The 14680-nt window shown below is 36.5% G+C and overlaps 1 protein-coding gene across 1 annotated transcript; it reads right to left on the reverse strand.

Moving 5' to 3' along the window:
• Positions 1 to 10681: 10681 nt before the first annotated feature.
• LOC148022236 (uncharacterized) lies at positions 10682 to 13076 on the reverse strand. The gene is made up of 2 exons (XM_087697871.1): positions 11700 to 13076; positions 10682 to 11445 (listed from the first exon to the last, which is right to left on the reverse strand). Exons 1-2 carry the CDS (start codon positions 12951 to 12953, stop codon positions 11338 to 11340), a joined length of 1362 nt encoding a protein of 453 aa, XP_087553997.1. The 5' UTR covers positions 12954 to 13076; the 3' UTR covers positions 10682 to 11337.
• Between the last annotated feature and the right edge of the window lie 1604 nt (positions 13077 to 14680).

A 14680-nucleotide genomic window follows, 5' to 3' on the forward strand; every position in this document is an offset into this window, starting at 1 on the left:
ATGATATGGTTAGTGATACATATCATTATTATTCCTTAGTGTGTATGGCTCTTGAGAAAGCGGAGCTTGTTTTTCCTTAACATGGATGCTTCTCATTTCATATGGTGAAATAATTTTGAGGGTTCAATTTAACTTTTGCTTTGTGTATTTACCAATATATAACAAGTTGCTTTTTGTAGGACACCCTAGAATGCAAATGGCTGGTTTTCATAAATGCTTGACTAATCCCATGGTTTCCACAACGGTGCACTTTTTGCATGTGGCAATTGGGCAAATAATATATTTATCATTTGTAATTTTTTCCAAAGTGTATCGTCTTTGTGTATATAAGATCTGTGGCCATGTCCACACCAAAGTTTCAAAAGGTACATGCTCATACTCTCCTCAAGGGTTGGGCGTCCTCTTCATTCATTGAGTATAGGTCTTGTGGCCATGTCCACACCAAAGTTTCTAAAGGTAATGGCTCATACTCTCCTCAAGGGTTGGGGGTCCTCTTCATTTACTGAGTATGTAACCGCCCCAGTAGAAGGTGCTTTTTCTCATGTTGGAACTCTCGTGGAGAGATGTGGTGTGGCTGTTAAAACATAGCGAATAAGGGATTGAAAATTAAGGCTCTCGAGTTACAAGGAATGAAAAATTATGGTTGTCAAAAATGTAAGGAATTAAAAACGATGGCTACTAAAATATAAGGAATTAAAAAGCTCTAAACGTCTTTTCAAGACAATAAGTATGAAATCAGCTGTGTGGTGGGGAGTGGGCGGTGGAGAACGTGCGTGGGAGGTGGTTGCGCTGGCTCTCTCGAAGAGCGAGAAGGCGCAATAGATATATATAATGAACAAAGGCGAGGGATTTGATAATACACAAGGACCTGCAGCCTGCGACAGAGGGCGCGCTTTGAGGGCGTGTCTCTTGTGCCTGCGGGGCCGGGGGGTGGTTGCGACATGTCTATCGATCAGCGGGAAGCCTCTCAAATAATCATTATCGGTATCTTATAAAACGGAAGCAAAGGCGCGAGACCTTATAATACTCACCCCACCTTCATGTCGCCCACGTTTTGAGCTGCAGAGACGACCTCGGTACATGAGGACAGCACTACCCTCCGCCTCAAACATATCAATATCTGCCTTTTTCATCAGCTGCCTCTGCCTCTGTCCCTCCACCATTAACACAGCGCGCTCTCTCTCTCTCTCTCTCTCTCGGTTAATGTCTACCGTTACCAACCTACCTTTAACCTAATTCATCTCCGCTTCAGCCTCGCTTCTTAGCTGCCAATTGTTAACCTAATTTCCCTCTTAGCCTCGCCCCTCCAGCTATAAATACCGTATCTTCAGTTCATATAAGGCACACAATCGTCGCAACGCCTCTCTAGTAGTGTGCGTCACTTGACGATCTCTTGCCCTCTAACCTTGCTTGCATCAGTACTCTTGTTCTTTTCTAATCCCTTTCTTGAGTTTATATAAGGCATTGTACCCTTGCCCTTCTCTTGTTCTGTTCTGATTCCTTTCTTGAGTCTATATAGGGCACAATCATTGCAACGCCTCTCTGGTAGTGTGCATCACTTAATCTCTTGCCCTCTAACCTTCCTTGCATCACTACTCCTATCCTTGATCTCTTCTTCTCTTTTAATCCCCTTGTGTGCTCTGCACTCTCATACAGGTCTCATAATTCATGACCGTTCTATATGTTGACTGTGACTATTACTAGATAATAAGCTAGCTGCTCAAAATAATCACAGTGGTGTTTTTTTAATTTCAGTTTGGCTAGCTAGAGGTGTTTATATTCGATTCAGTTCTAATCTTAGCTCTAGTTATATCTCAACTCTTTCGAATATTATAATTTTTTAGTTAATCAAAGTTATCCATGGTGTTTATTAGACGATCTTGTGATTTTAATATCTTAATTGTAGTCCTAATTTAACTCTAACTATTAGACTAAAAATTATGAGGTTTCTTAGTGGTTTTTACTACACTTTCACAGTATTTTTTAGAAATTTTGTTATAGTTTGAATAATATTGTAACCCATGGTTATTAAATTTTAATTTCTTGGCTATTCAGAGGTGTCCAAAGTATTTTTTACAAAATGAACTTGTGATAAACATATTCAAATATTATCATTTAACCAATGATCAATTAAGATTGAATTTTTGCTATAAAAAGATGTCTATGAAATATACTTTGTATGGTGAATTTTTTTACAAGCATAACGTTTTTTCAAATAGATAGTAAGATCAATCTTTGTTCTCTTATGACAAGATTTAATATCAAAAGACTTTACATGGTTATTTTTCATAGATATATCTAATTACATGGATATCATACTAGTTTGGATTTATCTTTAATATACTCAAGTTTTTGCTAGAATGGATGATATTAATATTACCTCTCAATTGAATAAACTTGTAATAATTAATATTTGTGTCTCTTAATCAAAACCAAAAGTTAATAACGAAGCCACTTTACCTCCACATTGAAATAACAAGTTGAACCAAGCTATAACTCTTCAAAAAATTTACCACTAAAAATTTGTATATGTGATATTTATATAAGTAAAATTTTAAAGATATCTTAGTATCACTTTTTAGATGATAATATATCATTATATTAATAAACTATCACTTTATATAAATAGAGTAATATTACTAGGTAAGATAAAGGTGAATGATTAGTTAGCTCCTCTTTTTCTAAGTTCTTTATGAGATAATGAAGATTCCAAAACCACAAGACTTTTGGTTTAAGATGTAATCACATTGGATCCCATAAACATTAACTTGTTCTTAGATTCTTAAAGAACCTTAAGAGTGGATACCTTGATACATGGAAAAGCTATCCCTTTAAGCTTAACAATTAATTTATTTTCTTGAAAAATACAAGGTATAAAAATCTTCCTCCTTGAATAGCATACTCAATGCGAGGAATAATGCTTTCTCAAACTTGTGTAGCCATCAACTATCCTAGAATAGGGGTCACATATTTTTCTCAGTACTATAGGCATATCTACCATTGGAGATTATTCTTACCTCTAGTTTCTTAGTTGTTAAAATGGCACCATGACACTCTATTAGACAAAAACTTGAATTTGAAAGGGTATCTTCATTGACCAATGGCTCTTAAGATTAGGTTCTAGCCTAATTTTAGCAATATGAATGTCCTAAGTTCTTTTCACCCTTTCTATCTTCACCTTCTTGACACTAAAAAAAGATCCTTGATATTTTTTAAATTCCATTCACTATATTCTTCGCTCATATCAGAATAAGAATGTGTCTCCTAATATAACACAGCTCACCATCAAGCATTAAGCTAACTAGCTTATTTGCCATGTAGCTCCATCCGCAAAAAACCACTCTAGTTAGGCCCCATCTCTTAATACTTGGATTCAATTTGAACACATTTATTTGGTTATCTGACGAATGCTCTATCTAGTAAATTTTATCCTTGACCAAGGCATAAGCTCTTCTACCCATTATCGATGATGCTAGGGGAAACCCAAGATCCTATGATCAGTATGCTTTAGAACTTAACAGTTCATGTGATACTAAATTGTTTTCTACCTTGCTCAAAAGCTTTCTCTAAGATGAGAGTAAATCAGCAATCAACCCATTGGCCTTAACTACAAAAAATGCTTGAGTGGTTACTATTTGCTCCTTAAACAAGCCCAATCTACTACTGCAAATTTTGCTTATTCTCACCAGTGAGTACTTTCACCATCGCGACAGTCAATGATGTTTATTTTTCTAGATGTCTTGCAGGTAACTTAGCTCTTAAGGCCTCTGCTTCCATATCCAACTTCATGAATTTCATTCTCCCACTGCCTGAAACATTCTTTCAACATTATATGCCAATGGGAATCGTATATCTATCTTTCCTTGCTTTTTTGATTTCTATGTAGTGTTTAGTTGCATCTCATGATAAGGAGATACAAACTAAGTATGAAAGAGATGAAGACGTTTAGTATTTTCAACCGAATATGCAACGATCACACGAAGTGGAATTCCACCTACTCACCTTTCTCTTAACCTTCTCAAGAATCCACCTCTTTTTTATTATCTTGTTGATCTCTATACCAATGAGGAAGCTTACGTAACTACACGCATTCCCCTTTTTTATCACTCTACCATGCTAGCCTTGTTTAGCCCATGAGCTTTTCGTGACACTAACTATACATGAGTTTTGTAGCTTGATAAAAGATCCAATTGCTTGGTCTTAGAGAATAAGAATCCAAATTACCTTCTTCATGTCTAACTTGTTTGCTTTGGCCATCATCATGAGGCCATTAGCAAACCCCTACCCCAGTAGTTGCTTGCATTGCTACTTCAACTCTTTAATTACACTTCTTGAGTCAATTTTCCTATTAAGAAAAACAAAGGATGTGTGGCTACTATGAAAATCAATAGAGTAAGAGAGTAGCCCTACCTTACACCCCTCCTAACTTCGAGAGGTTCCATTAAGAACCCATTGTTTGACACATATGCATCAATCCCTCCTACTACGAAGAAAGGTAAGTTGGCCACCTCAACAAAACTCATAGCTAGAAAATTCTATCTAAGGTACTACCAATCCAATATCTTGAAGGTTTTCTCCACATCTACTTGAAGGATCGCCAATTTTTGTTTGAAATTCCTTGCCTAGTCAACTAGCATAATTACGTCCAAAACATTATCAAGAATTAATGTCACTCTAACAAATTCATAGTACATTGGATTTATGTGCTTGTGTATAATCAAGTTCATTGTGATTGCCTATCACTTAGTGAAGATTTTGTACATAGCGTGGCCTTAATATGCTAGCATGGTGCATTGATGTAGTTTGAAACTAGTGTGATTATTCCCTTTGATTGAAGATGGTGGAAGGTTGCCTACAACCCAATAAGAGTCTATTAGTGAGGTAATGCAATTCTTAATATCAAACTAGACATGTGGCCATCATGATCAATGATTTTGGCTTCCCTGGACTTCTCAGAGCCTCATCTAATTCCTCCGAGGAAAAGCCACAAGTTAGCCTGTCATTTTCTTCATGCATGGCAACCTTGGGTATAGGCGTCAATAGTGTTCACAGCTTGCTTATCAATGTCATCTGCACATCCATATGAAGCATCAAATTATTCCTTCCATGCTTGTGAGATTTTACTAGGATCAACAATCCATGAGCCATCATCTACTTGTAATGTAATCAAACTTTCCTTAATGCACCTTCTTCTTAGGCATCTCATGGATTTCACAGAATTACATTGCAAATCCCTAGTTGATCTCTTATTAAACATCAAACATATCTTTTCCATTTCTCTAACTAAAGCTACTTGCTAGATAAGTTAGCATTTTGCATTGCATTGAGTACTCACAACCTTCCAATCTATCTTCCTTCACTTTTTTTAGCCATTTAGCCCCTAATAATATCTTCAATCCAATCCAATGCCCTCTTTTCCTTGCTACATAGGCACATTCCCTTACAATTGGATGCATTCTTAAATAATACTCACAAATCTACCCCATGGGTCTACAATTCCTAGAGCTATATGTTCTCCCTCATTACTAGGAGGGCTACACGCTTCATATACTCAAAATTAGCTATTACCAGATTTTGTCTAAAATTGATTTTGATAACTGCTCTTGTAAATTTAATTTTGTATATCTTATTCAAATTTTATTTTATCAACCTCTCATATACATGTATTTTTGTGTAATTTTTCTCAAAAGCTTGGACAATAACATTATGTCCTGATAAACTCTTGGGGATTCATAAATCAAATGCAAGTCTATTACATGGGTGTAACAAAACAAGTCTTAACACTAGTCTTGTAGTAAAAAAACCACTTTTGTGGCAATGTGGACCCTCTACAAAAAAATTCAATTTCTCATCAACAACAAGAAAGATTAAGAAGAAATGGTTCTACAAAAACATGGTCAACACAAGATAGTAGTTGAAAAAAAAATAGGAATTGTGAAAACAAGATAGAAAAATTATATTTATACATCAACATGTGAGGCCATTTTCTTCTTACCAAAAAGGTATCATCTAATGGGGACGTTCGTAGGTTAAACAAAAACAACATCTATTTTCATCATGATAGATTGCAAATTAGGGGTTTTAAATGAGTCCTTGAATCCATTTGCTAAGAAAAAGTTATGTTTATACAATGAACCCCCCCCCCCCCCCCCCACAAGGAGTAAACTCATGTAGTAAACTTACACTTTAAGATTAATGACCCATGCACAACTCAAACAAGAGCATACATAGACACCTCTCAAATGTCTACAATTAAATGTTAGCATGAGCCCTTAGGACACATGCTCAAGGATCTTTGAAGGGAAAGGGGCCAAAGGGAACCTCGGGTATGTTTAGATATTTAAACTAAGGTAAATGATAGAACCCCTTCATCTGAACTAGCCATACATTACTCAACCATTTGAAATCTTTTGAAATGGTTTGTAGGAAATTCTGAGGGCCTAAGAGAGCATCTCCAATTGGATTTTATGCAAGTTTTCAATTAGAAACCTAACTTTGATAAGGATATCTTAACAAACGAACAACTATATTAAGATCAACATTTGCATAAAGTAAATAGCACAATTTCTTAGCAATAAGATTGGAAATTCAAATCTAAGGTGAAATATATTTGTATAGCATGTTGTTATGTTTGCAAGGTGATTGCTTAGCCAAAAGAATAAGAGCCCACGTCATACATGAGTTGTGTAGAAGAATTTCTTATAGTAAGGAGAATAAGAGTGAGAAGCTCCATCATCTCAATTTCCATGCACTCAACTATAAATCTTAAGCTATTTAGTTGGCTTTTGCTATCATAATATTTTGAAAAATATGAATAGCTTCCTTGATTAATACATTAAACATGAAAAGTCTTGTAAGATAACTACATAAACATCTTTCACTAGCAAAACCTAAAAAACCCCCAACATAATAATTGGAAAAATAATCCATTATTCCCTAGATCTAACACTGTGGTCCCTAATTGGATACATCCTAAGGGATTACACAACTCATCTTGACCTCTAAATTTTTTTGAATTAAGGGACCCCATGATTCAAAGCTATTACCATTACTAAAATAAGGTGATTGCATATTCTTATTTGAGGCTAAGTACTAGTGGATAGCTTGTATATTGTGAAGTTTGGGAGAAAAGATATGGTTAGGATCATGATATTAACAACCTAGCATAATCATTTTTATTTTTATAAGAATACATGAACTTTGAAATACATTTGTATACACATCAAGGTGGAAGGAAAACATGGTTTTGTGAAATTCTATCTTGAGTATACTCATTTTCATGTGTTCTATATAGGAATACACATAAGCTGCATTTTTTGCTTCTAATATAAAATTACATTGTGTTGGAATATATGATAAGAGTTTGTGTACAAATGCAACTAATTGTGCATTTATTTTATATTTTGCATTACTATAGTAACACATATAGCTATCCTTATAGCCATTGTATAATCATTCCTATAGCCTCACTAAAGAAGTAGTTCTAGTAGCATAATAGCGAACCAAAAACAAGGTTCTCTTTCTCTATACTATCTTGTGTACATATGCTCAAAAATTATAATTGGTTGAAATTAGGAGATACAAGAAAGACAAAGGAGAAGTCCTTTTCTTTTATACCCAAGAAAAGAAGGGTTGTGTTCACTAACAAGAAAGAGGGGTAAGTTCTTCATATCACGATAAGGTATTATTTCCCCTTCTATTCTTCTCTTATTCTTGCTTCTCCATTTCTTCTTTCTCAAGTTCCTTGAACACTATTGTTGTTTAGTATAATATCTATCTGTTTTTCCATAGTTTTTATAGCTTGGTTCTTTATTCTATTTTATTTTCTTGCATATATAAATGGATTGTCTTGTTTATGTACATAGGCTTGAACATGGCCATGTATTAATAGATAGTTTCTACAAACTTGAGTCTAGCCTTGCCTAAGCTTCAGCTTATGTAGTAGCCTAGCTGAAATGTAGCCTAGGTCTACCTTAGTCTAACATAGCATGTTGTAATCCTAAACTGTAGTTCATATATATATATATATATATATATATATATATATATATAGCCTAGCCTAGCCTAGCCTAGCCTAGCCCAGCCCAACCTAGCCCTAGCCCTAGCCCTTCCCTAAGCTTAAGTCTAATGTCACCTAAGCCTAGCATACGCTTTATCTAAGCTAGCATGAGTTTAGCCTCATAAGGATTTATTGACTTATTTATCCTTCTTATATCTATCCCTTAAAACAAGTTTGGAAAGGAACCTTAGCGGAGAAATGCAAGAAGGAGCAACAAGCCCTACCTTAAGTCCTAGCCTATCCTAGCATAGCCTATATATGCTCGATTGTCCTTCTATATGCTTACACTTAGGATAAGGCATACCCATTGTCTAGTCATAGAAAGTGGCTAAATTAAGCATAAGATTGGGTAGGCTATCTAGCTAGGCTATGCTTATGCTTTACAGACACTATTAAGTATAGAAACCCAAACTCAAGAATAGATGTCTATTTTTTTGTTATTATAGAGAATGTGTTATATATAAGCTTGCAATTTACATGTTTTATGTGCAAATGGACTAGTAGTTACATCTATAAATTGTGTTTGGATCATTATTTTGGGTGCAACCATTTTGTGTATATTTAATTATAAGCTTATGCAAATAAAAGTAGAGAAGGACAAATGAATTGCTAACTTAGATTGAACGATGCTTCCTTAACAGAATTTAATTTGAAGGATTAAATAAAGCCTAAAGATTCAGATTATAACATTGTTGTAACTAGAATAAAGTCTTTGAAACCCATATAGAATATTAATCTAGAAACTTATTCATGTATTACAAAACTTATAACATAAGATTGAATATAGAACACTTATTACATGATAAAAATGACCAAAAGATTATAAGAGAAAGTACAAAAGGCAATCAAAACGAGTCAAGTTGTAGATAAAACAAGGAATATCAAACACTATTTTTCCAATTGTTATAGAAATTACATTGCAAAATTGGATTATATCCTATGCATCTCTAAGAGGCCTACCAAATGGGGGTGGCATGAAGAGAGACAAGATGAATGGAAAAATGGCGTAAAGTATATGTAGAATCATACAAGTTGCAAACTAAAATAAACATGATTGTTGGAATAGCAAGCCCTCAATTGATATCATGGACTGACACCAAGCAATGAAATAATCAAGCAACTTCGGTGTTTAGAGACATACAAGATAAACGTGAAGCATGAAGCGGTTATAAGCTTTCAAGGGATTGAAAATGTGAATCATAGATAAACATACACAACCACAACTCAAAGCACAATCAAATGAAATAGCCAAGATAAAGGGCAGTTACAAAACTAAAAAAGAAATGGCAAGTATCAAGAGACCATCATAATTGAACTCAAAATACCTAATCACTAAGTTAGCATTATTATATGTTTAGAAAGTCTTGTAGATCTAACAGTTGGGTGCCATTGGCACCCAAAAGTGGATTGTAACTAGAATCTTGATGTGTGCCTTATATGGCTTTGAGACATTTGAAAGATGTTAGTACAAATCTCTCTCTCTCTCTCTCTCTCTCTCTCTCTCTCTCTCTATGTGTATATGTCCCTTACTTTTATCTTTCCTCTCCCTCTTTCTCTCTCTCCCTCTCTCTATTCCATCATTATTATCTCCATATGTTCATTAAACTCAATGCACTCCATATCCAAGTGTTTAAGTAGGCATAAAGCCACTTTCATGCCAATTTCAAGGAAAGGCAATCAACACATGATAACATTTTAAAAACATAGAAGGGAGAATGTGTATGTTTTCAATATGGCCACCTTTTGAGAATAGAGACAACTTTCAAAGAAAGTAGAAAACTTTTAATGATCCTAATAAAAGATATCACATATTGTTTCATCAAGTTGGAACTTTTATGAAAAGCACTTTGATATACATACCATACATTTCATTAAGATAACTGTAGTTCGAAAAAAAGTATGAATTTTTTCAATAGGTTTGAACATCCTTTGCTAAATGAGCCCTTTTTAAAATCCCATTTCGTAGATGTTTAGATCCCACTTGAAACTAAACCTTTCACTCTACTTCAACTTTTATTGTTAAAGTCTCATAAAATTTTGGCATCATACACATGTTTTGGATATTCTCAAATAGGCTTGTGCCAAGCCATTTTTGTAGGAAATTACTTGACTAATGTGAACTAAACAAAAGTTGCAAGGTACCAATAAAAACAAATCTTTCCCTTGAATGGCATGAATATGTAAGAAATATAGCTCTATCTCTTTGTCACTTCTTTTGGTGTGGAAATGGCCTCTAATTGATTAGAAAAATAAATTTTTAAAACTAACTACATGAAAATCTAACTAAACTTACATGAATAAACGCCACAAGGTATAAGTTTTTTGTGTGTATGCTACAACATAGTAGCTATGACCCACCAAATTAGTCTTGATAAATACAATGTATTGGTTACTTTTCTATGAACTTGGAACTATTCAATTACATTGCTCTAACCAATATCTTGATCTAAAGATACAGATTATACATCTGCATACCATCTGGCCTTTTAAGCACAATAATGACTCATGAGATTGGACAAATCTATCCATTGATCCAACAAATCTATTCATTATGGTGGTCCCAATGAGCCATTGCCCAATTGGTAGAGGTGGGGGTGTTTGTTTCTACTAGTCGCAAGATCAACCCCTCCCAACTTTTGGGAATGGTTAATTCAAAAGCACCTACTATCCTTCGAGATGGTGTTCAAGTGAAATTGAGTTAAAATATATAGCCATTAGGAGAAGAAATACATTTAAAAAAAGAGTACATTGGTATAGATGTCAAGCATTTTAAGAGCTTGGATCCACACCCCATTGAAAGATGTATAAAGATGCTGTAAAAGTATATTTGTACAGATGTCAAGCATTTTAAGATCTTTCAAGGCCGCATTTAAAAGTTACTAAGTCAAGGTAGAGAGTCAACCATGTGAATCTTACTTTAAAAACCGTAAGTAGCATATCAAACTTGAAAATCCTTGGATACCATAATGGATCTTTTATTTGTTGGATAATCAGAGCTGGATATCTTATTGCTTTTTGCATATAACAAATGAAAGGAAGATTCACGATTGAATAAATAGTCACCGATCTTAACTTCGGAGGCCACTGGATTTCAAGCTGCTGATTGTACATGGACGTGATTATGATCTACTGACCTCAAGACTAAGTCGCATCTAATTCTTAAGGCATGTAGAAGATCATCGACCGATGAATAATTAGGATTTTGGAGCTTGTAAGGTTGCTGTCGTTGCTGGTTGTTGCAGCAACTAGCCTGATTCCCCATCATCATACCACTACCATCATGTCGGTTTAATCTCTGCATGTTTCTCTTCTCTGGTTGCTTCTATCTCCTTTTGTTGCTGTTTCAGAAGATTGATTGCACACTCAATAATATCCGCCTTGCTTGTCTGGTTAATTTCATGAAACAAAGGACTGTCATACAGATGTTTCAATATGTAAAGGAATGCGTAATATAGAGTAAGAGATATACTAAGCACACAATTGGAGGCAGAGCGATGTTATGCACCATTCTAAGCAAAATGTAGTGAGGACGAATCATCATGGAGGTCAGCAGATCAGATTAAGAAGATGATTGGGAGGTGCAGCTAGCTAGTGCTGGGTTGTAGTACTTGTGTGTACAGCGATGGTAGAGCTTCCATACCTTGACAGAGAGAGAAGGGCAGACAAGGGCTCGCAGCGCCTCGAATTTGCTGTTAAGCTTCTGTCGCCGCTTCCTCTCGGCGCCGCAATGACGGGCCAAGCTATCTTTAGTAAGCTTTGCATCAGCAGCGCGAGTACATGCGCGAACACGCTTCGGCCTCCCTGCGTCTGCAGCAATAAGTAGCAACGCCTCGTTGATGGCGTCAGCAGTACTATTGTCGCCATGAACGCCCAGGTAGTCTTGATCGTCGACGCTGAGGAAAGGTGTATCTGTGGTAGCACCGATCAGGTCGGAGGACAATAATGTAGGGGGATGATAATATTGCGAGGAGGTAACGTCCTTCGTTCTTAACATGTGAATATCACGGCTATGATCATCCCCGTCTATACACAGTTCATCAGTACTGGTGCTGCTGGACGACATCATGAGACCCCGGCTGAAAGAAATCTGCATGCTCTTCGTCTGTACTTTCTTTGCGCGGCGGCCCTGCAGGTGTGACTGGAGCGAGGGAGGGTGGTGATGATCAGCTATGTCGGCATAGTGATGAGTAATGTTACTGTGACAGTCGCTAGAAGTGCTAATGAGACCACGATGTGAGCGTCTGCGATTAAGAGTGGCATTGCCGCCGAAATGCGGCTTATTAATTGGAGAGAGAGGCGGCACACTCGAGAAAGGATCATGAGTGTCATGAGGGCCTACATGATCATTGCGATCTAGCGATGCGTGAGAAAGATCAGAAGAAGAAAAGCCGGTCGACGCAGCTAATTGATCCTGCAGCATACTAGGCAGACAGCCATGAGGGTCATTAGATAGCTGTGGCCACACATGGTCTGTTTGCTGCTGCTGCTGCTGGCTGATTATCTCTGCGCCGTTTTCTCCTCGACGGCATGTCGTGACGTCCGGCCGTGAAGCCGCCGTCTTGTGATCATACTCATGCGAGGAATTAGAGAAATTGCTGGAAGAGGACGAGGAAGATACGCAAGCAGCAATCAAGAGTCGCTGCGCCTGCTGATGATCGTCGTCGTCAATCTGTGAACGATCACGGCCGCCCGGCCAAATGTGATATTGTTCTGGCGACTGTGCGCAGAAGCTCATCATGACGGAGCAGCTATGGTGGTGTTCCTCGTCCAGAGCTGTCATCACATTGGGCATTGCTGCGTCGCAGGCAGTGTTATGATAAGGGGAGCATAGTGGCAAATGGTCGGGAGACTCACCCGAGCTGCCAATGATGAGGTGCTGCAGGGTGTAGTCCATGCTCCAGCACGTCAGATAAGAGAGGAATTAGAGTCGCAGCAAGCCGCGAGAGAGAGAGAGAGAGAGAGAGGGGGGGGGAAGGGAGGGGGACTTAGAACGTATATGTGTTAGGAAACAAAGCTGCTGTCTGATCAGTGCTGACACGAGACCACCGGTGTCACCGAGACAGCGGTCCCGTTGGAGCGTGCGCGCGTGTGCGCGCGCGCTCACTTGCTTTAGCACTGGCAATCAACTTGCATCGTTTCTATGCGCCAGCTACTTACCGATTTACCCCTTCTCAGGTCTACTTTCTTAGGTTATTCACAAAACACACATAGAAAAACATGAATACTCCCTAATGTCCCATTTTTATACCTGAAAAATCTGGAAATTTTGAGGGCATCTTTACAAAGATTCTCTAAAAATTACCCTTTTTTCATAGAATTATTCGGAATCACACTTTCTTGAGTCACTGTTTTTAAAAAATGTGGTAAAAATGACTAAATTTTTTAAGTAATAATATATCATGTTTCTCATCTTGAAAAGTACCTTGATTATGAAAGAAAAGTTTAAAAACAACCATACAAAAAATGTATAAGTTCTATCCATAATTGAAAATAGCTGCACATGGTTTTCAAATTTGGAAAAGGTTGTAAACTTTGTATTCTTTTTTCAAAAACAAAAATTTCAACAAGATGTAAACAAAACAACATTCACTCTTCTTCATTGCATCATTTGTGCCATTTGTTTTTGTCTATTCACCTTTTGAACTACATGACGCATCCTCTTCCCTACTATCAATAAGAGCATTGCTTTCATCTAAATGCAAACATTGCTTTTCCAAGATTTCAACTTGACTTGTTCATCTTCCTCTTCTATTGCACCATTTATGCCATTTGTTTCCGTCTATCCACCTTTTGAACTACACTATGCACCCTCTTCCCTACTATCAATAAGAGCATTGATTTCATCTAAATGCAAACATTGCTTTTCCAAGATTTCAACTTGACTTCTAGTACATCTATTTTTGCTATGTTCACCATGATCAGCATTGTCATCATCATCTTCTCGCAAACTAGAAACTTTCTCTTTAATAATTACAATGGTTGGCCTTCTAAGATTTCTAGTGGTTGTGAGAAAACATACTACTATATCCATCTCATCAAGTTTCAATGTGCACTTGCAATGGCTTGACTTTGTTGGCTTTCTTGTTAGTGTAGGATTTCTTGTAGAGTTCATGGCTAGTGTGTACCTACCTACAAGTGTATCCTTACGCTTTGTTTGAAATCAGTGTACCTATGAAGTGCAAATCATACCTAAAGTATCACTATGCCATATTTTTTGTAACTTCTTAGTTGTTGTTCTTGATCTTCTACGATCAAGAAACATTTCTCACTCCTTGGGATGTGAAAACTTTTGAATCTCCTTTAACATTTGTATATCAATCCTTGCAAGAGTTTCTATAGTGGTGAAACTTTTAGACCATACAAAATGTTTAGTGAGCTATTAATTATCATTTTGTATTTTTATAAGTATTTTCTCTTAGTCCTAGAAAAATCTTGTGATTGTATACTTTCTTACTTTTTCGATTAATTGCCTTCTTTCTTATATACATTTGGCATGGTCAATATCTCATCCATTCTTGGATGCTTATTTTCCTTCTTTGATGGAATTAAGATGTTATAATTTTTGCTACAAAGATTATTGTGATTGGGATAAATCTCAAGAGTTGAAGTCTCCTTGAAGGC

The sequence above is a fragment of the Lygodium microphyllum genome, chromosome 17 (genome assembly GCF_053477565.2).
Source record: "Lygodium microphyllum isolate KBCC chromosome 17, Lygodium_microphyllum_v1.1.10, whole genome shotgun sequence".
Lineage (NCBI taxonomy): Eukaryota > Viridiplantae > Streptophyta > Polypodiopsida > Schizaeales > Lygodiaceae > Lygodium > Lygodium microphyllum.